Source organism: Trichomycterus rosablanca, chromosome 16 (genome assembly GCF_030014385.1).
Source record: "Trichomycterus rosablanca isolate fTriRos1 chromosome 16, fTriRos1.hap1, whole genome shotgun sequence".
NCBI classification, from domain to species: Eukaryota; Metazoa; Chordata; class Actinopteri; order Siluriformes; family Trichomycteridae; genus Trichomycterus; species Trichomycterus rosablanca.
In genome coordinates this window covers 16,510,449-16,532,724 of record NC_086003.1, presented here as the reverse complement: position 1 = coordinate 16,532,724, position 22,276 = coordinate 16,510,449, and the positions used below count along the sequence as shown (strand labels likewise).

At 39.5% G+C, this 22,276-nt stretch overlaps 1 protein-coding gene across 1 annotated transcript in view; it reads left to right on the top strand.

Annotated features, from left to right (window-relative positions):
- Window positions 1-22,276, top strand: part of LOC134330452 (actin-binding LIM protein 3-like) — a 92,453-nt gene that overhangs the window by 38,138 nt on the left and 32,039 nt on the right. The window contains exons 3-7 of the mRNA XM_063011591.1: window positions 6,867-7,050; window positions 11,779-11,894; window positions 14,164-14,290; window positions 14,469-14,562; window positions 17,629-17,716. Of these exons, the coding sequence (XP_062867661.1) occupies window positions 6,867-7,050; window positions 11,779-11,894; window positions 14,164-14,290; window positions 14,469-14,562; window positions 17,629-17,716 (609 nt within the window). The remainder of the gene's footprint in view (window positions 1-6,866; window positions 7,051-11,778; window positions 11,895-14,163; window positions 14,291-14,468; window positions 14,563-17,628; window positions 17,717-22,276) is intronic.

The window sequence follows — 22,276 nt, the reverse complement described above, 5'->3', positions numbered from 1 at the left end:
CAGTCAAACAAACAACAGACAGACACACAGGTAGTTATGAAATCAGAAGACAAGAAAAGGTTGTTAAAAGGAGTTTAAAGAAAACTCAACTTTCCACCTCCAGACAGATAGATAGGTCCAGGTCCTTTCTGTGTGGAGTTTGCATGTTCTCACTGTGTCTGTGTGGGTTCCTCTGGGAGCTCTGGTTTCCTCCCACAGTCCATTGTCTATGACTGTGTTTGACATTAAACTTGAACTGATGAATCTTGTGAAATCAGTAACTGCCTGTCATGTCATGAATGTAACCAAAGTGTGTAAAAAATGACGTTAAAGTCCTAATAAATGAAGAAATAATTGTTTTTTCCATTATTCAGTCAGAGAATCACTCAAATCCAAACACTGGTGAAACACATGTCCTTTATAAGTGTATGTAAATTTAAATTTAAGTTTAAGTGCAGGCCTGAAATGTAGCAATTTCAAAGAGGCAGAGATAACAACATGCTTTGCCTCTTTCAGCCTTTCTCATCAGACTTGCTAAGGACACACACGCGCGCGCGCACACACACATACACACAAAGTGGTGCGATAAAAGTAATTGTACTGCACGTCATTATCAAAGAAAGGCAGGGGAGGAGAAGGGGGTGGACAGCATGTCCTGCTGTGCAGAATTTTAATTGTGTCTGTTGGCTGTTGATAAATACACAATCAACCTTTACACTTTCAACACACTCCTGCACACACACACACACATACATCTTCCATGCAGTCCCAGATCAGTCCAATACAGAAGACTTTAGAAAGACACACACACAGATATTATTTATGGAGCTGTTGAATTATGCATGGCACCGGAAAGAGAAGCTAAACTGTAGGGTGTGCAGATGTCTGTGGAGGGAGTTAAAAGCCTCTTCTCTGTGGTGACTGGATTGGTGCAGGCTGCCGTTCGTGTCTCCGAGTGTGTGTGTGTGTGTGTTTTTGTGAAGAAGTGATTAGTGTACTGAGAGCTGGCATAGAGCTATGGTGCGCCACACAAAAGTATTTCAGAGAAAAGATATTGAAAAAACATGCACGTCATACAAAAAGGACAACATATATTTTTTTATCTGATATAATAGATTAAATATATCTAATATTATACAGAATTAAAATACGGATTGACTAACATTTGAACGGGAAATATAAGTGGTTCTCAATGAGCTCCTGTGGGTCTGAAGAGAAATGTTAAATTATTAAAAATACACAGTACATAAACCTAATAAATATTCTACATACATTTAAATATACTAATTGACTACCCTAAAATAGACTCATTTTTATAGTGCTGTAAAAATAATTGACCATTTTTGGTTCCCACTGTTCTGAATTTGGGGTTATTTTTGGGTTTGAGGCTAGAAAACATACATGATTAATGTGTTAAACTTACATTTTTACAACCCTAGTAACAGTAATGCACATAAGTTATATAATGTTATAACAAATCATATACTATAATTCTCAACACATTTTCAAGGGAAGTCTGGATTGCAGGCAGGCCAGTTTAGCGCCTGCACTGTCTTACTACGAAGCCATGCTGTTGTAATAACTTGTCCTGACACTGTCTTGCTGAAATAAGCAGAGACATCCCTGAAAAAGACGTCTGGGCAGTGATAGCTCAGTGGTTAAGGTACTGGACTAGTAAAGGTTGCCGGTTCAAGCCCCGCCACCACCAAGTTGCCACTGTTGGGTCCCTGAGCAAGGCCCTTAACCCTGAGTTGCTCATTGTGTTCAGCTCATTGTGTAAGTCGCTTTGGATAAAAGCGTCTGCTAAATGCTAAAAATTTAAATGTAAATGTCTTATAGATGGCAGCATATGCCCAAAATGTGTATCTATCATTCCATTTCACTTCTTGCCCATTCCAATTCAAAGTTTTACTCCAAATGAAATTATTCTTTTTATTCATAAAGTAATTGTCCTGCTCTAAAACTCAATTTTACCTCAGCTTCAGCTCACGGACAGATGACCTTACACTCTCCATAGAAGTTGATCATAAGCTGTTTGTAAAACATTAAGAGAAAAGGTTTGGGGAAAACCAGGTGTTATGCTTGCAAATGTCAGATTAGAAGTGAACAGATTCCACCCTGCTACCCCCCATGAATTCTATTTTGCCTTGTCTCTGTCTGTTGTGGCGTGCATTTACCTTTGCAGCGTTCTCTTTTATCCTAAGCGATAACCAATGTGACAGAATACAATTTGTGCAAATGAGGGTTAAGAAACTTGCCCAGCAGTGGCAACTTGGCAATGATGGAGTTTTTTTTAAAATATTTTTGTTTATGCATTTTCTCCCCTTTTTCTCCTGACTTTTAGCGTGTCCAAATACCCAATTGCATTACGCTTCCTCTCTACTGATGCTGATTCCCGCCCTGATTGAGGAGAGCAAAATTGACACACGCCCCCTCCGACACGTGTGCAGTAGCCGACTGCATCTTTTCACCTGCATGAGGCGATTTCATATGCAGATTAGCTTTGTGTACAGAGAGCCACACACTGATCAACGCATTATCTGTAGACTCTGGCACCATCAATCAGCCAGCAGAGGTCGTAATTGCCTCAATGATTTCCTTTTCCAGCTTCCACCTTCTATGAACAGCAGCCAATCATTGTTCATGTAGGCGCCCAGCCCAACCGGATGGCAGAGCTGAGTTTCGAACCAACGAGTTCGAAATGTCAGCTCTGGTGTGCTAGTGTGTTTTAGCGCTGCCCCACCTGAGCGCCGGCGATGATGGAGTTTGAATTATCAACCTCGGATTACTAGACCAGTACCACAGAGCTCAGAAGAGTATTGAACACTGGCTTACACTTTAAATGATATCACACCAATATGGTTTCGTTATGAAGACAAGACAATACATTGTGATGTTCTTGTGTTTGTAGTGGATATTAAGGGCCACGATGAGAGTGTGTTGTAACCTCACATTTAAACAAATTACTTATTTTTACATTTTAACAAATTACAAGTTACTTATGCCTAGTTCACACTACACCCGATTTTTGCCCTGATTTTCGCTTGCCGACTGGTCGGCGCTAGATTTGCCGGCTCGGGAGCAACTCGGCGTTCGCTCAGCGATCGAAACTCAGCTCTAAATCGGTATGTCAAATATCTGGATATGAGTTGCACCAACTGGCAATTAGTGCTATTTTGAACAGCCAATGAGAAAGCAAGATACGGTGTGAGGGGAAACGCAGGGGAGGAGTTGTAAAAAGGTGGGACAGGGGCATTATATAGTTTATATCAGAATACACTGGCATACACACACATTTTACAGTATTTCTGACCTTATCGTTCTCTACAAAACATAACACCAACAATGCATTGCAAAAATATTTATTAACCTCCAACTCACTGTAGAACAATTTATGCTGTTCGCCTAGCCAATCAACTCAGATTCATTTATTTTTTCTTCTTGGTTTTACGCTGCACATCAGCTCACAAACTTTAATCGCTCGCTACTTGTAGACGTGCATTTTTGGACGTGGTATCATTAAACCCCTCGTCACTTCTCGCATTTGTTTTCGTGACAAAATGTAGTTTGGGAGACCAGAGAAGCTTTCACCTGCGATTCCAGTTGGTGATAGATGGTGTAGTGTGAAACCCCCTATCGCCGATCAGTCGTGTAGTGTGAAAGCCACACCGACTTGAAAGACTCCCGATTACAAGAGATCCAGTCGTGTAGTGTAAACTGTACAGCGACCTGACAACTTGGAAAGTCGTGTAGTGTGAACTTGGCATTAGCCAGCTGCCAAATATTTCTTTCCAATGTACATTTATATTAAGTACAAGATAAATAAAAGGATAAAAAAGCCAGCCAATAAAAAGCCAATGTCTTGTAACAAATTACTAAATTCCAGCTGGTATTTAAAAAGGTCGTCTACTACATGCTATAAATGCCAGACTGATGATTTATACGTAAAAAATGGTTGGTGGGTAAATATTTTAATGCCTTTTTAATATCATTGTTGTAACAATGTGTAAATGAAGTAAATGAATTGTGTCAGTTAAACAGCAAAGACTACTTTACTTCGGAAATATCATAGCAGCAGGGTTCGTGGGAAGGCTGGCAATGGGAGCGGTTCAGTCCTCCAGCTTGACCTCTCCACACACACATAGACGCTCCAGCATGTGATGAAGGGCCTTGGGGTAGTTGGCATGCTGCAACATGTCAGTGTGAAGAAGAATAAATAAGAAGGAGATCAATGTGGAGCTAATGCTGATGTACACTGCTGCACTGGACCTCTGGGACTGTAAAAACTGCTAATTACTGTTTGTACAATCGGATGCTCAGTTTATAATTGAAGTAAAAATTTTAATAAAAGTTTATGAACTGTCAAACCCAAGGGTGCGTTATGTAAGAGTGGTAGTAAAAGTAAGTCATAATGCCGGAATTGCTGTGTTGTATTCAGTCAGCTCCAGCACTGCTGGTATTTTTATTAACCCTCATGTTCTGTTTGGGGTCCCTGAGACCCCGGAGCCTCTTTAACAGCTCACTAAATATGCTTGGTGTTTTTCAATCAGCTTAATACTTCATGACTTTTTCCTAATTTTATGGCTATAGCTGCAAATAAACATTTTTATGCCGATATTGTGTTCCAAACACCCCCTAATTTGATTCTTCCTTAATTGTTTGAAAGTTTAAGCTTTTTCTTTTGGCTGTTTGCATTAAGGTCACCAAAGCAAATGAATCTTCTTCTGTCACACCAACCAACTGCATTTTTCCCGTCACCTCATCCATAAACCTTCTGTTTGGCTTTCCTCTCCTCCTCCTGCCTGGCATCTCCATTCTCAGCACCCTTCTCCTAATATAACTCTCATCCCTTATCTGCACATGCCTAAACCATCTCAAACCCCCCTCCCTAACTTTGTCTCCAAAACATCTTACCTGCGCTGTCCTTCTAATAACCTCATTCTTAATCTTGTCCATCTTTGTCACTCCCAGTGAGAATTGCAGCCTGATCATCTTCATCTCTGCCACCTCCAGCTCTCGTTCTTGTGTTTTCGTCAGTTCCACTACCTCCAAGCCATACGACATAGCATCCTCATCATTCTATTATAAAGTACTCCGGCAACTCTGCGCAATCCACTCCACACCTTATTCTCCATAACTTTGTACACTTAACCCCAAGTAATTAAACTCATCCACATTGATCACCACAACACCTTGCAACTTAACCTATCCACCACCCTTCCTCTTATTTATGCACATGTACTTCATTTTACACCTGCTAACTTTCATTCCCCTTCTCTTCAGTGCATACCTCAATTTCTCCAGGCCTTCTTTGTCTTTCTCCCTTTTTTCGCTACAGATCACAGTGTCAATTGTTGAAAATTTCTAACTAAGAAAATATAACACTTTAAAACACAACATTTAACAAAATTATGTGTTGCAATTATTGGCACCCAAGGATATAATCATGAACAAAATGTACAGTGAATTAAGCACCATCCTTTTTTATATTTAGGGTTTTACGCAAATAGGTTAAAGGCAAAAAATCCAGAACACAATCCAAAACTCAAGATCAAATCACAAACAAGGTTGGTAGACAAGATACAAAAACTAAGAGTCAAACATACAAAATCAGGGTTGTGATCAAAGCAATCACTTTAAAGAAACGCTTAGTATAGGTTATGACTACCGCTGACACCTTGCATCGGTCTGTGGAAACAAACACATGAATGAAAACAAAACACAGTTAAAACTCATCAATGTAGGGTGCCCAGGTGGGGCAGCAGGATATTCCGCTAGCACACCAGCACCGAGATTCTGAACTCCTCTGTTTGAAACTCGGTGTTGCCACTGGTCGGCTGGGTGCCATCTGGCAGGTATAATTGGCAGTGCCTGCAGCAGATACAAATTGGCCACCGTATTTGCAGGGTGGGGGCCGGACTGTGGGTGGGTGGGTCTTCATACGCTGTGTAAGGACCCTGATTGGCGGAAGAGACACCTGTGTAGAATGCAGGGGCGAGAAGAGGAGGGCTGTAAACGTGTCAGAAGAGGCGTGTACATCAACGTGCTCTCCTTGGATGCAATCGGGTATTCCTCAGCAGCGGAATACAAACTGAGTGCACTAAATCAGGAGGAAAATGGGAGAAAATGCAGCTGAAATGGGTGCAAACATTAGAATGGGTGAGGACACATGAAATGCAGCTAGGGATAAAGGCAAGCCATAGCCTAGTGGTTAAGGTACTGGACTAGTAATCAGAGGGTTGCTGGTTCAAGCCTCACCACTGCCAGGTTGCTGCTGGTGGGTCTTTAATCCTCAGTTGCTCAAACTGTATACTGTAACTGTACTGTAAGTCGCTTTGGATAAAGGCGTCTGCTAAATGCCGAAAACGTAAAATGTAAAGATCCCTATTCCCCAAATATTTAGATATGCACAGAATGCCCCCCCCCCCACACACACACAAATACAAATGTAATTATAATGAACAAACATATTCCACTAGCTTTGCATAATATTAGGATTCGTTCATGTGTTCATCAGTTGCTGATATGACAGAAATGTTTTAGAATGACAGGAACCACTAAATCCCCCCTCCCCCCTTACTGGTAGATTTGTTACCCACCATCGATCAGTGGCTACGGCCTTTCCAGCTAACATTTAGTCAAATATGAATCTATTAACTATACTGCACTACAAAATGTGCTAATGGTGGTATTGTTATGGGGTTGCAAACCATTTGAGCCATTATAATAGTGTCACTTGCCTAAAAATACTGAAGACCCCCGGTTTAACGATTAAAACTGCACTGGATTAGGATTTGGCATCAACTAACTGTGTTAATACAGATTTTAGCTTCACATGGTAAATAATTTTATAGTGTTTCTCAAAACCACCTATTTTTTGTTTGCAGTGTGCGGTTGTGACCTGGCACATTCCGGTTTCTTCCAGCAGGCTGGTGAGTACATCTGCACCGAGGACTACCAGCGCCTTTATGGCACCAAATGTGACAGCTGTGGTGAATTCATCGCAGGGGAGGTGGTATCAGCGTTAAACCGTGCTTACCACCCAAAGTGCTTTGTTTGCACCATCTGCAGGTACAGAATAATTATACAGTACACCAAAATATTTTATAATACATTATTTCATTTAATATAGAAAAATGTATGCAACAACTATGTAAAAATAACTGCCCCCTTTAATCTTAATAACTGGCTGTGCCAACTACAACACTTCTAATATTTCAGTATTTCAGATCCCTGTGGCCAATTTAAGCCCACTCTTCTTTTCAAAATTACTTCAATTTAGCCATATTTGAGAGCTTTTGAACATGAACTGCCAGTTAAAAATCCTGCCATAGGTTCTAAATAAGGGAACCCACAAAAAGTCGAGACCTTGACTAGGCATCTCCAAAAATGTAATTTTGTTAGTCATTCAGAGGTGGAACTGCTCTTATGTCTCAGACATAATCTGAGACATAATCCTTCAGGATTTTCTGATAGACAGTAACCACAATATATATATATATATATACAGTGTATCACAAAAGTGAGTACACCCCTCACATTTCTGCAAATATTTCATTATATCTTTTCATGGGACAACACTATAGACATGAAACTTGGATATAACTTAGAGTAGTCAGTGTACAGCTTGTATAGCAGTGTAGATTTACTGTCTTCTGAAAATAACTCAACACACAGCCATTAATGTCTAAATAGCTGGCAACATAAGTGAGTACACCCCACAGTGAACATGTCCAAATTGTGCCCAAATGTGTCGTTGTCCCTCCCTGGTGTCATGTGTCAAGGTCCCAGGTGTAAATGGGGAGCAGGGCTGTTAAATTTGGTGTTTTGGGTACAATTCTCTCATACTGGCCACTGGATATTCAACATGGCACCTCATGGCAAAGAACTCTCTGAGGATGTGAGAAATAGAATTGTTGCTCTCCACAAAGATGGCCTGGGCTATAAGAAGATTGCTAACACCCTGAAACTGAGCTACAGCATGGTGGCCAAGGTCATACAGCGGTTTTCCAGGACAGGTTCCACTCGGAACAGGCTTCGCCGGGGTCGACCAAAGAAGTTGAGTCCACGTGTTCGGCGTCATATCCAGAGTTTGGCTTTAAAAAATAGACACATGAGTGCTGCCAGCATTGCTGCAGAGGTTGAAGATGTGGGAGGTCAGCCTGTCAGTGCTCAGACCATACGCCGCACACTGCATCAACTCGGTCTGCATGGTCGTCATCCCAGAAGGAAGCTGACGCACAAGAAAGCCCGCAAACAGTTTGCTGAAGACAAGCAGTCCAAGAACATGGATTACTGGAATGCCCTGTGGTCTGACGAAACCAAGATAAACTTGTTTGGCTCAGATGGTGTCCAGCATGTGTGGCGGCGCCCTGGTGAGAAGTACCAAGACAACTGTATCTTGCCTACAGTCAAGCATGGTGGTGGTAGCATCATGGTCTTGGGCTGCATGAGTGTTGCTGGCACTGGGGAGCTGCAGTTCATTGAGGGAAACATGAATTCCAACATGTACTGTGACATTCTGAAACAGAGCATGATCCCCTCCCTTCGAAAACTGGGCCTCATGGCAGTTTTCCAACAGGATAACGACCCCAAACACAACCTCCAAGATGACAACTGCCTTGCTGAGGAAGCTGAAGGTAAAGGTGATGGACTAAACCCAATTGAGCACCTGTGGTACATCCTCAAGTGGAAGGTGGAGGAGTTCAAGGTGTCTAACATCCACCAGCTCCGTGATGTCATCATGGAGGAGTGGAAGAGGATTCCAGTAGCAACCTGTGCAGCTCTGGTGAATTCCATGCCCAGGAGGGTTAAGGCAGTGCTGGATAATAATGGTGCTCACACAAAATATTGACACTTTGGGCACAATTTGGACATGTTCACTGTGGGGTGTACTCACTTATGTTGCCAGCCATTTAGACATTAATGGCTGTGTGTTGAGTTATTTTCAGAAGACAGTAAATCTACACTGCTATACAAGCTGTACACTGACTACTCTAACTTATATCCAAGTTTTATTTCTATAGTGTTGTCCCATGAAAAGATATAATGAAATATTTGCAGAAATGTGAGGGGTGTACTCACTTTTGTGATACACTGTATATATATATATATATATATATATATATATATATATATATATATATATATATATATACAGTATATACAGTGGGGAAAATAAGTATTTGATCCCCTGCTGATTTTGTAAGTTTACCCCCTTACAAAGACTTGAACAGTCTATAATTTTTATGGAAGGTTTATTTTAACAGAGAGAGACAGAATATCAACAAAAAATGCAGAAAAAAAACATTAAATAAAAGTTATAAATTAATTTGTATTTAATTAAGGGAAATAAGTATTTGATCCCCTACCAACCAGCAAGAATTCTGACCCCCACAGGCCGGTTATGTGCCCATGAGGCACACAAATTAGTCCTGTCCCTGTATAAAAGACACCTGTAACAGAATCAGTTTCTTCCGTTGAAATCTCTCGACCACCATGTGCAAGACCAAAGAGCTATCAAAGGACGTCAGGGACAAGATTGTAGACCTGCACAAGGCTGGAATGGGCTACAAGACCATCAGCAAGAAGCTTGGTGAGAAAGAGACCACTGTTGGCACGATAATTCGAAAATGGAAGAAATACAAGATCACAGTCAATCGCCCTCACTCTGGAGCTCCATGCAAGATCTCACCTCGTTGGGTAAGAATGATTCTGAGAAAGGTGAGGTCAGCCCAGAATTACACGGGAGGAGCTTGTCAATGATCTCAAGGGAGCTGGGAGCAGAGAAATGCTGGATATGACCCCAAGAACACCATCCCCACCGGGCATTTCTCTGCCTCCAAACATGGCAAGTGGAGTTGATGCCAAGGAGCTCAATTTTGGTCTCATCTGACCATATCACATTCTCCCAAGCTTTCTCTGAATCATTCAGGTGTTCATTGGCAAACTTCAGATGGGCCTGTACATGAGCCTTCTTGAGCAAAGGGACTTCGCAGGCACTGCGAAGTGTGTTACTAATGGTTTTCTTGGTGACTGTGCTCCCAGCTCCCTTGAGATCATTGACAAGCTCCTCCCGTGTAATTCTGGACTGACCTCACCTTTCTCAGAATCATTCTTACCCCACCAGGTGAGATCTTGCATGAAGCTCCAGAGCGAGGGCGATTGACTGTGATCTTGTATTTCTTCCATTTTCGAATTATTGCACCAACAGTGGTCTCTTTCTCACCAAGCTTCTTGCTGATGGTCTTGTAGCCCATTCCAGCCTTGTCAATCTTGTCCCTGACGTCCTTTGATAGCTCTTTGGTCTTGCCCATGGTGGTCGAGAGATTTGAATGGAAGAAACTGATTCTGTTACAGGTGTCTTTTATATAGGGACAGGACTAATTTGTGTGCCTCATGGGCACATAACCGGCCTGTGGGGGTCAGAATGCTTGCTGGTTGGTAGGGGATCAAATACTTATTTCCCTTAATTAAATACAAATTAATTTATAATTTTTATTTAATGTTTTTTTTCTGGATTTTTTGTTGATATTCTGTCTCTCTCTGTTAAAATAAACCTTCCATAAAAATTATAGACTGTTCAAGTCTTTGTAAGGGGGTAAACTTACAAAATCAGCAGGGGATCAAATACTTATTTTCCCCACATATATATATGAAATGATGAGCCAATACATTTACATCCAATTTTATCAAGTCAACAAAAATCCATAAACATCACAATCGTATCACTATGCCTTTTTCGACTTTCAAACTTCTTCAAGCATTGGGTAATTTGTGTACTATTTGTGCCCAGGTAATAAGGTAAACTGCTGTCACTTTTAAAAGACTCAAAAATGGTGCAAAAATGGTGCTATGTGTCAGCATGGCATCTAAGCAAACTAGGACAGGTCTCAGCTGCAGGGCTGGAACCCAATCTCAGGAATGCTAACTTTACTTGTAATGTAATTTGGTAGCTCACCATGAGTTGCTGAGCTCACGATACACACGTGCCCAGATAGATGGTACAAACAGGAGTTAAAAATAAAAGGGTGTATAAACCAGACAAGTGCAGATACTGTTAGACCATTGTAGACCATTTAATAATTTAAGCCATTATGCTTTTTTTTTCTATAAGGCTTGTTTTTCTATGACAATTAACTCATGGTGACATAAGCTTGCTTATGGATGGTGGTGCACATCTTACAACAGCCTCTATTTCTTGACAGACCTGTTTTTGGTAATTATTTTGTTACATCTTGCAGTCTGGACTACTTTTATTTTTAGCATTGGGTGACAGTTTGGGTTTTCTTCCCACCCTTTGCAAGAAATCACTGTTTTATGTACAGTACTTTGTAATGGGTGCAGTCAAACCAGCCCTATGCATATGGTCACAGAGAAGTCAGTTAGGAATAAGAAGGCTGTGCCACCCAGTTTTATAACACTGTAGAATGTTTTGGTGCCTGCTGTTGTAAAGTGAAGATCCATTGCATAATTAAAATATCGCAGCAGTTGCATATTTTCCTTCTATATAGTTACGTGTAGTGTCACACAGTCATGCAGTAATGCTTCTTATATTCATAATTACAGATTGCCTAAAATAACTGTGGTGAAGTAATTAAATTATGGAGCTCCACCAAAACCAGAAGGCTTTTTAAAATCCTGCACTGTGACATTTTGGGCAGATCAAGGGGGGGCAATTTTCCTAAAGACACACCTTTGTATTGAGCTGATGTATTGAGCTGTTTCATTATCATCCAGGGGTTTGTGTTTGCTGTTGTGTGTACATGACCTGACATGCTTCATCTCGCTGTGTCACAGGAAGCCATTCCCCATAGGAGACAGGGTGACCTTCTGCGGGAAGAAGTGTGTATGTCAGCAGTGCTCCCACAAACTCGTCGGCAGCAACGAACCTGTTAAGATCCACGGGCCGAGTCGTAAGAATGATTACAGTAACCATTATAATGCTTTAGATTTTGCTGTGCACAAACTGTGAAGATAAAAAATCCAGAAGTGCCCACTGTCATAAACTTTCCTCTACATTACTCTTCAGTCACCACAGAACATTTATGGGGGAGCTTGAAAACAGAGAAAGCCAATCATTCAGTGACATCATAAGATGTTCTTTAAAATATCAGATTCATCTTTTGTTTGCTGTTTACTCTTCATGTTTGAAAGTCCTTTAATGTGACTGAATGATAGCAATTCTGCTAAGAAAGGGAAAAAATTGTACAAAGTGTACAAAATGTTGAACACTTTTTTCCTCCCTAGTCGTATCCAAATAGCCAATCAAATTTCTTCTCTACTGCTGCATGCCTACACTAGAACGGACACTAAATTTCAGTACGGATAACTTGTTATGTATTTGTAGTAGGAGGAAAGGAAGTAAAACGTTGTACACACTTCCCTATAAGAATAAATGAGGGGTTCAGCTTTTAAACTTTGCTGAGAAAAGACTCCAGCACCCCAATAAATCATCTTTAAACCTAATTCTTCTGGCTGTCTCTGTTAGGCACACACATACACTGCCTGCAGTCTCTAGTCATCAGTCCATGGCCCATAAACAGTCCATCACTTTAAATAGTCTGCTTTTATCAGGCCGCACATGGTGTAAATACACTGTGCTATTCTGTATGGCTAAAAGTATGTAAACGTCTGACCAGTGTGTTGAACATCTAATACCAAAACCATGGACATTAATATGAAGGCACGGCTTGCAATTGATGATCCAATTCCAAATCTGTGCAGGTCACTGTGCAGGGCCACTAAGTTGAAAGCAAATCATTTTATTTTATAGAAGTAATTTTATACACCTGTCAGCAATGGATGTGTCCAGGTACTTTGGCCATGGAGTGTATGTAGACACACTTTCTTAGTATTGCCTCAGCTGTTTTAGCTACTCGTATTGCTAACAGGGCAGCACAATGGGCAGTGGATAGCACTGTCCCCTCACAGGAAAAACAGCCTGGGTTTGATTTCTCAGCCAGGCGGCAGGGGTCTTTATCGTGTGGAGCTTGCATTTTCTCCATGTGTCCATGTGGGTTTTCATACGGGTGTCCGGTTTTCTCCTACAATTCAAAGACATGCATTCAGGCTAATTGGAGCTACTAAAATTGCCGTAAGTGAGACAGTGAATAAATGAATGAATGAATGAATAAATGGATGAATATTGCTAACAAGTGCATACAATCAACATACAGCCATGCACTATGCACTTTTTATAGACAAACACTGTAGAATAAATCACACTGTTAGAAAGCGATCCACCCTACTGACAGCTAGGATTTATCTGATTTCTCTTTTTCATTTTTTAAAGGGTCACCAAGTGCATTGTTAAACTTTAAGTCTAGAGCTGTGAGAAAGACAATCATTAGACCCTAGAGCACTAGAAATATTTTCTCTGTAAGGTTTATTAACCTTATTTATGGCATTTAGATGGCTTAGCTAGTGCTCTACCCTGTCTGAGGAAGGAAAGGCTAGTTAGAAAACACATCATTGTTGCTGTACAGTGACTCCTACTGTCTGGCCAAGTGTCAGCACAAGCAGTGGATGGGGCAAACAGCATCATAGTGAATGTGTCATACAACAGATGTCATCAGAACACACAAGAAAAAACACTGCTTTGTTGGCGCAGTGGTAAAAACATGCTAGCACAGCAGAGCTGACATTTCGAACTTGTGAGTTTGAACCTCAGCACTGATACCGGGGACCTATACGGACAATAATTTGCTCAACGGAGGGTGGAATTGCTGGAGAGGATTCCTCACAACTGCTGCAATTACAGCAGCAGCTCTGCGGGCTGCACAATGACACGGGGGATAATGGGGATCAGTGCGTGACCTTCTGTATGTAATTCTGAGCGCAATATGAATCTGCACGTGAAAAGCAGTCGATACTGCAAATGTTGGGGGGGGGGGGGGGGGGTGACAGTTGCAGCTCTCCTAGATCAGGAGTGAAGGTCTAAAGTAGAAGAGGTAATAATACAAATTGGGTACAACTAGATTGGGAGAAAACTGGGTAAAATGCATAAATAGAAAATAAAAAAGAGAAAAAAAGAAAATGTAAACTACTGTAGTGTAATGCAAAAAGAAGAATTTACTTTAATCAAAGGTCAGTGTGATATTCAGTTGAATAATTACTAGTCTCCTTTTGACTGACTGTACGATAAAATCTCTCCTGCGTTCTCATACATCTTTTTTCTGTCAGAATGTGCAGGCTGTAAGGAGGAGATAACTCACGGCCAGTCACTGCTGGCTCTGGAGAAGCAGTGGCACATCAGCTGCTTTAAATGCCAGACCTGTGGTTCAGTCCTGACTGGGGAGTACATTAGCAAGTATGCATCTGCTAGCCTCTTTGAAATCCACTTCACATCACTTTGTTCTTTGTGGAAAAATGTATTTGTGAGAAAAAAAGGTCACACAACACAATACTGGAAACAATACATTTGCAGATTCAAAGGTCATTTACAGTACAAGTGGTGCACAAAATCATGCTTTTTACTCTGCTTTTAGAGATGGGATCCCATACTGTGAGACAGATTACCACAGACAGTTTGGCATCCGGTGTGAGACGTGCCACAGATACATCAGTGGAAGAGTGCTGGAGGTAACCTAGCAGTATATCAGCAGTGTATTTCTAATACTTTGTGATTAATATAGCTGACTACAAATGAACAAATGAAGTTGACCTTCTGATTTACATACATTATTCACTATAATTAATCATAATAATAAACATTTTTTCATCCAAGCCAATAGGCAAAGTCTTTCAATATTAAATATTAAATATACAGAAACAGTTAGAGCTGTATATGTTTTAAATCTGCACATGCATTTTTTTGGACAGGAGCTGTTTTTTATCTTTTATAGTTGGCATGTGGGCTGCTTATGCAATCCCTATTTTTAGATGTTTGGCATGATCTTGTACCATTCAAATGCTGACCATTTTATAGCTTTCCTTACTTTCTCGTCCTCCATGGTTTGATTTAAATACAGATACAGATGTTATATACAGTGAATGGAATTGTATTCAACCCTTTTTGCTTTGTTAATAAATATAGTAAATATTCTTCAGTGTATGTACAGATTTTAAATTTACACATATGTTAACTTTGTATTTATAGATATGAACAAAATTGTGTATATATAAATATGATAGACATATATATTTGATTGCATTCAGTTCAAATGTATATACAGTGGATTCAGAAAGTATTGAAAACTTTTTTGTTTTGTGCTGATTTTGAATATATATAATTGTCATATTGCCCATCCAACTATACCTAATTACCTATAATTACAATGAGAAAACATGTTTTTAATTTTTTGATAATTAAAAATTGTAATGGAAATCTCTTATATGACAAAACTACTCTTTTCAAAGACACTCCAAATTGAGGTCAAGTGCATTTTGCTTCATTTATTCAACTGGAGTCCATCTGTTGCTATATAAATTGATTGGACATAGTTAATAAAGGCACACACCTGGGTTTATAAGAGCCCATATTTACATTGCATTGTCAGAACAAAAATCAAGGTATGATACAAAATAATATCTAAGGCTTTGAGTGGCGCCTATACAGACAATGATTGGCTCGTCAGCTTGTAAGGTGAAATTGCTGGAGCGGGGTTCCTCATAACTGCTGCAATTACAGCAGCAGTTCTGCTGGCTGATCAGTGGTGGCTGCACAATGAGATGGGGGATAATGGGGATCAGTGTGTGACTTTCTGTACGTAATTCTGAGCGCCATATGAACCCGCCTCGTGCAAGTGAAAGGAACCGGTCGATACTCAAGTAAACAAAAAACAAGGTATGATACAAAATAATATCTAAGGCTTTGAGTGTTCTCAGGGCCACAGTAGCCTCAATAATTCTGAAATGGAATAAGCTTGGCACAGCCTTGAACTTTCCTAAATTTGACCATCCAAGCAAGAAGGTCCATGTTTAGGAAGGTAACAAAGAACCTAACAGTCAACAATCCCTTTCAACAATATTCCATTAATCAGGCCACTGTTGAATAAAAGGCATATTTTATACAGCTCACTTGGAGTTAGCTAAACAGCATACGAAGGACTCTGGCAACATAAGGAGTCCATATGCACCCTGTCTGGTGAAAAACACGCACTGCTCATGCCATTCATTGACAGACAGATAAATGCAGCCAAATATAGAAAAATCCTTGAAAAAACCTTTTCCCATGATCATGCAAACAGTTCATATTTCAATGGCTAAAACAACAGGCTTAAAGGGATGTATCTGAATGTATTAGAGGAGCCCAGACAAAGCCCAGACTTTAACTTCATTACAAATCTCTGGAGAGACTAGAATATGTCAGTTCACATATGCTTGTCATTCAATCTAACAAAGCTTAAACGAATCTGCCATGAATAATAGGATAAACTGCCCAAATCTAGGTGTGCAAAGATTATATCAAGAAAACTTGCAGCTGTAATTGCAAAACTCATTCAAAATCAAATCCAAAATACAATGAACTGTAAAAAAGAGCTACTGAAAAGGTAAAACAAATCAATATTTAACTTTAATTGACCTAATAACTAGATGGCTAATGAAGCATGATGCTTTCTTGACTTTTTATTTATTTATTTGATTTTTGTAATTGGGCTTATGCAAATATTTCTCTACAGAAAGCACACTTTTTATATTTTATTTGTTTAATTTGTACATTTAAATTTCATTTTTAAATGAGATCAAATCATCTTTATTTGCTACCACAAGAAGCACAAATAATACAAACACAATCCAATGTCCTATTTAGATACAAAAGTCTGAATAAACCCAAATATACCTAATTATTTTTCACACTCACCTGTAGGCGTGACAGGTTTACTAACATTTACATGATTGATCACCTTATCATCCGATGCATCAACACTAAAGTGTTTCTGTCATGCATCAAATTAACCAGAAAGGTCCTTGAAATCAATGTGATGAGCTAAGTGTGGTCTGCATAACAAATGTATTCCGAGTGCATACAGAGAAGCCTCTATAAATAGAGCATCTTTTCTAATGCTGGTGTCATAATGACTTAACGTGCCCTATCGACAGCTCTGCCACGGGTGTACGTCAGAGACAGGATTGGTAAACTTGAGTCTCATAGACTCAAGAGCTTTATTTTTGAAAAGTAAAGCAGCAAGTTAGAGCATAAAGCTGAAGTATGGCAACTTTTTGATGTATGTTTCCTTCCACAAAACAGAACCTCCATTACGAATTTCTAGCAGCACGAAGAGGAAATATTTTTCAGAGAAACACTAATTAGCATAGCTTGATGCCTTTTCCCCTGTTATATGAAGAAGAAATGTTGCTGCAGATATGTCCATGAATTTAAAACGGATAGTAATTAGCATATTTGACAGTTTTTTTTGTCAGAAATAGCACCTGCTTTAATCTCTTTATGTCTTTTTGGATATACAGCTATCAAGAGGACTAGAAAGACAGTTGAATAAAAAAACTGGATCATTTTGAAAGATGCAGCTGCAGCTTGCTAAAACACTTCAGAATTAGTCACAGACAGGAAATAAAACAAGAGGCCATTTACATTTACAAATTCTTCAAGTCAGAAGATCGTTTTAATCGCTTGCTTTTAATTTTGACCATCTGTAAGTCTATATAAGAAAGGGAAAAAATCTCTGTCTCTCTCTGTCTGTGTACTAGGCTGGTGGAAAGCATTATCACCCTACCTGTGCGCGTTGTGCACGCTGTCAGATGATGTTCACCGAGGGAGAGGAGATGTACCTGACAGGTGGGTAGTCTAGGTCTTCTGGGTAGCTTATTTATGCCTATTCCACATTATGTTATTTCCAGCCAGTGTGAGTTTGTGCCAGATTTAACTTGATCAACAACTAGACATTCACATTATGAGCATCAGGAGTTAAAGTCATGTACTTTGCACTGGCCAGACAATTAAAAACAGCCAATAAGAGTAGAGTTCTTGAAGAAAGCTACCGTGTCTCGTATATCATACTACAATAATAATGTGTTCACCACAAATGATAAGTTGACTATTTAAGGCATAATATACACTCAGTGTCACTGCAGTGCTGAGAATGGTCCACCACCTAAATAATACCCACTCTGTGGTGGTCCTGTGGGGGTCCTGACCATTGAAGAACAGGGTGAAACCAGGCTAAAACAGTATGTACAAAAACAGATGGACTAAAGTCAGTAATTGTAGAACTACAAAGTGCTTCTATATGGTAAGTGGAGCTGATGAAATGGACAGTGTGTGTAAAAACAAGGAGGTGGTTTTAATGTTATGGCTGATCAGTGTAGCGTAAGTAGTGTGTGGTTAGAGACACTGCTGCTCAGCTCACCAGCTAAAGCAGTGCCTCTCCTCTGTTTCATTTGTAGCTTGATAGAACAGGTTTAAATATTACACCCCTGCTAATATTTCATATTGACATTTTGCATGCACCCTTAAAAACAGTGCTGACACTTACATGGTTTAATTATTTTGGAGACAGCTGTCTTGCTCCTGTACTGTGCAGCATTTACCATGCATTGCATTAAACAGCTCTGCTTTCCTGCTTCAAGTTTACTCAATTTTTAGAAATATAAAACTTGTTAACGTTGTTGTATCAGTTCTATTATGGGTTTTATTATTTATTTTAAGGTGAGATTTATGTCAGCAGTTAATAAATTGTGTTGTATAAGAGTTCTCAATCTGCAGTTGCAACTGGTAGTAAAGCCTGTGTGTTTATGCTTTAGGTTAAATATTGGTATTTTTTAAATTACCCCCTAGAAATTAACTATAAACTAAAGATTCCAGATGAGGCACAGATTAACTAAGGGCCTGCATGTGGGATACTACTTGAAAATGTTGATTTATTTATAAGATGTATTTAAAATGTTCTGTTTTCTAATGAATCTCTGTTAATTACTATGCCATTTGGGGCATTTCAACATAATTGTGCAAACAGATACAACAAATTGGGGCACTTTTATTAATGCTCTTGGAATGGAAAATCCAACAAACCCCCTGTCTTACTGACTTAGAGACTTAAGACTTAGAGGATGACCTGATGAAGGCTGGGACAAATGTTTTGTTGACAATCATTAGATTTGGACTCCATGAGGCATCATTAGGACTCCATGAGGCATGCTACTAAAGAGTAAGAAGCAAAGGAAGGGTCAATTAGAATACACAAGAAGGAATTTGGATAAGCCTGCAGAGTTCTGGGTTCAAATCTCAACGGTTCTATCAGTCAGCTGGGCATCTACATAGACATGATTGGTTATGTCTGAGGCCGAAGGCCTGCAATAATTTGGCACCCCGTTTAGGGTATTCCTGGCATGTGCCCAGTGTTTCCCGCTGAAGTAAATAAAACAAATGCAATCTTTTCACTGCAGTACTGTTATTAAAACACCTTTTCTATTACCCCTTAAGGGAGTCCTTAAAGATGAAATACTGTTATTAACAGACACTTGCTGTTATACCCTAAGGGAGTCCTTAAAAAGTCTACACAGCTCAAATGCTCAAATCAACCAGACTGTATAGTTCAGGAGCAACACTTACCAAAAAGGCAGTGAAAAATAAATAAATAAATAAATAAGCCATATTCTGTATGAAAAATCACTCTGTGTTCCATGTGAAACCCCACCATCACCACCACTGCTGTCAGGCAACGACACTACTGAGTTTAAACTCAAACACTCTGCTTTGTTGAGGTAGAGTATTAAACAGCTGAATAAAAAGAATTACAGACAGTAAACTCAACATTAAACACTTTTATTTCACACATTCCAAAAGAATTGGGACTATAAAGCATTTACCACTTTGTAAATTTACCACTCTGTACAACACTTAAAAGATGATTTGGCACTGAGGATACCAAGTGATTAAGTGTTTAATGTGTTATTTTTTTCCCATTCTTTCTGCAAACATGAGCTTGCAATTGTCATATTTTCTGTCAAAAAGTCTCCACACATCCTCTATTGGGGACAGGTTAGGACTGCAGCCAGGCCAGTCCAGCACCTGTACCCTCTTCTTCCGCAGCCATGCCTTTGTAACGTGAGCAGCATGTGTCTTGTTGAAAAATGCATGAATGTCCCTGGAAAAGATGACGTCTTAAAGGCAGCATATGTTGCTCTAAGATCTCAGTACTTTTCTGCATTAATGCTGCCATCACAGTTTAACTTAGGCACTGACACCCCTTACCATGACAGACCCTGACTTTTGGACTTGTTGCTGATAACAGTCTAAATGGTCTTTTTTGTCTTTGGTCCAGGGCACATGACGCCCATTTCTCCAAAGATCTAAAGTACTGATTCTTTTGTCCACAATACATGTTTTCACTGTGTGATGGTCCATCTTAGATGCCTCCAAGCCAAGAGAAGTCGATGTCACTTCTGGACATGGTTAACATAAGGCTTCTTTTTTGCACAGTAAAGTTTAAGTGGTATTTGTGCATGTAACTCTGTATTGTAGTGCTTGGCAAAGGTTTGCCAAAGTAATTCCTTGCCAATGTGGTTATATCAGCTGATTTGGGGTTGTACAATAAACAGGACTGAGAAGAACCTGTGTATTTGTTCAGACCTCTGTAGAAAAGAATTTGTCAATGTATTTTGAAATTACTGTTTAAGCTTCAGTGACAGCATGTACTGTACCTGCATGCAGTCCAAACACAAAGTGTATTACTTTTTTTGTATGTGGTTGATGCGGTTGATTAATAGTCCCCTAATGAAAGTCCTAAGTTAATCGATTACGAGTTGTAGGGCACTAAGCCCAATCTTAATGTACTAGAGGAATATTGATTTCCAAAATCTGCTGAGAAGGACTTTTGCATTGATGATGATGGGGCTGGTGAGACTGACATTAAATCTAGATTATGGCCACTGAATCCAAAAGGATTTAAATGAAGTCCAAGGGCTTTACACTCTATGTCCACTTTGCCAGCACAATTTAATATTATAGCACAAGAGTTTAAATAGTCTGGCTTAGAGTAAGAAAGATGAATTTGCAGATGAACTATTATTAATTATTAAAATGTCCCTAAACAAAACATTTTTAACAGGCTATAAAGGTCATAAATGGCTAATTCTGGATCTATAAAGCTGTTTTGTGTGAAATTAGCAATCACAATGCAGAAAAAGCATTTAAACTTCAGACTATCATTACTATTTGACTATTTGCTATTCTGTTGCTGAGCTGTGCTAAAGATATGGCAGGTAGCTGCTTGCCTCATGATTATTTGCCAGCTTTGCCCACATTAATAATAGTGATAGTGAATAGTAATAGTGGGGCAGCATGGTGGCACAACAGGTAGTGCTATCACCTCACAGCAAGCCTATATTTCATTCCCCAGATGGGTGGCCAGGTTCCTTTCTGTATCCACATGGGTTTCCTCTGGGTGCCATGGTTTACCCTGACAAGCCCAAAGGCTAATTAAAGCTACTAAAAATTGTGTCTTCCTTGTGATGGATTGGCCATTCCCTACCTTTCGTTCCAGTGAATCAGACCCAAATCAGTGGGAAAACTGACAATGAATTAATGAATAAATGAATGAACTAATTCATTTTAATCATGTTCAAGCTAGATTTGTTCTCTTGTGGAAGCCAACGTCTTTTTAGCTTTAGTTTCTTAATAGATTGTCACATTTGCCTCCAGAACTTGTTAATTTTTATTGGAATCCTTTCTTTCATCAACTGTCAATGTTTCCTGCACCACTGGTAGGCAAATCCTTATAGGTCACATGTTTAGCATCTGGCTTCATGATGTTGTACCTAAATATTTGCTGTATTACAGGGGTTTTGCTTATCTTTTTAACCAGCATGTGAACATCTGAAAGACGCAGTTAGCTTATTTTATCATTTTTAGCTTTATCTCTTGCTTAGAACAGCCCATGCTTGATGAGTGTTAACAAAAAGGTTAAAGCGCCAGAGAAGTAATTACGCTTTGGGCTAATCACCAGCTGATTCCTAATGATAAGTCTTGACCTGCCTAATGAGTCATCTAAGACCTGAGAAGTTATTTAAATGTTTAGATTTTACCACAATTACTATTTTTCTATTTTAAAGTCAAATAAATGTGTGTGTATGTGTGTGTGTGTGTAAGTTCAAGAGGCTTTATTGTCATTTTAGATCTATACAAGTACATATTGAAAGGAAACAACGCTTCTCCAGGACCAGGGTGCAACACAGAACACAGTGTGTGTGTGTAGGTGTGTGTGTTGGTAATCTTGAAGGATGCTGAGCTAGAATTCACAAGCAAGAGAGAAGAAAAGAATTACAACCGCTGAGCTTTAATGCTTCTTTTCTAATAAATGACCCTTCGTGTCTCGTGTGATAAGTGGGAGTTGTCCAG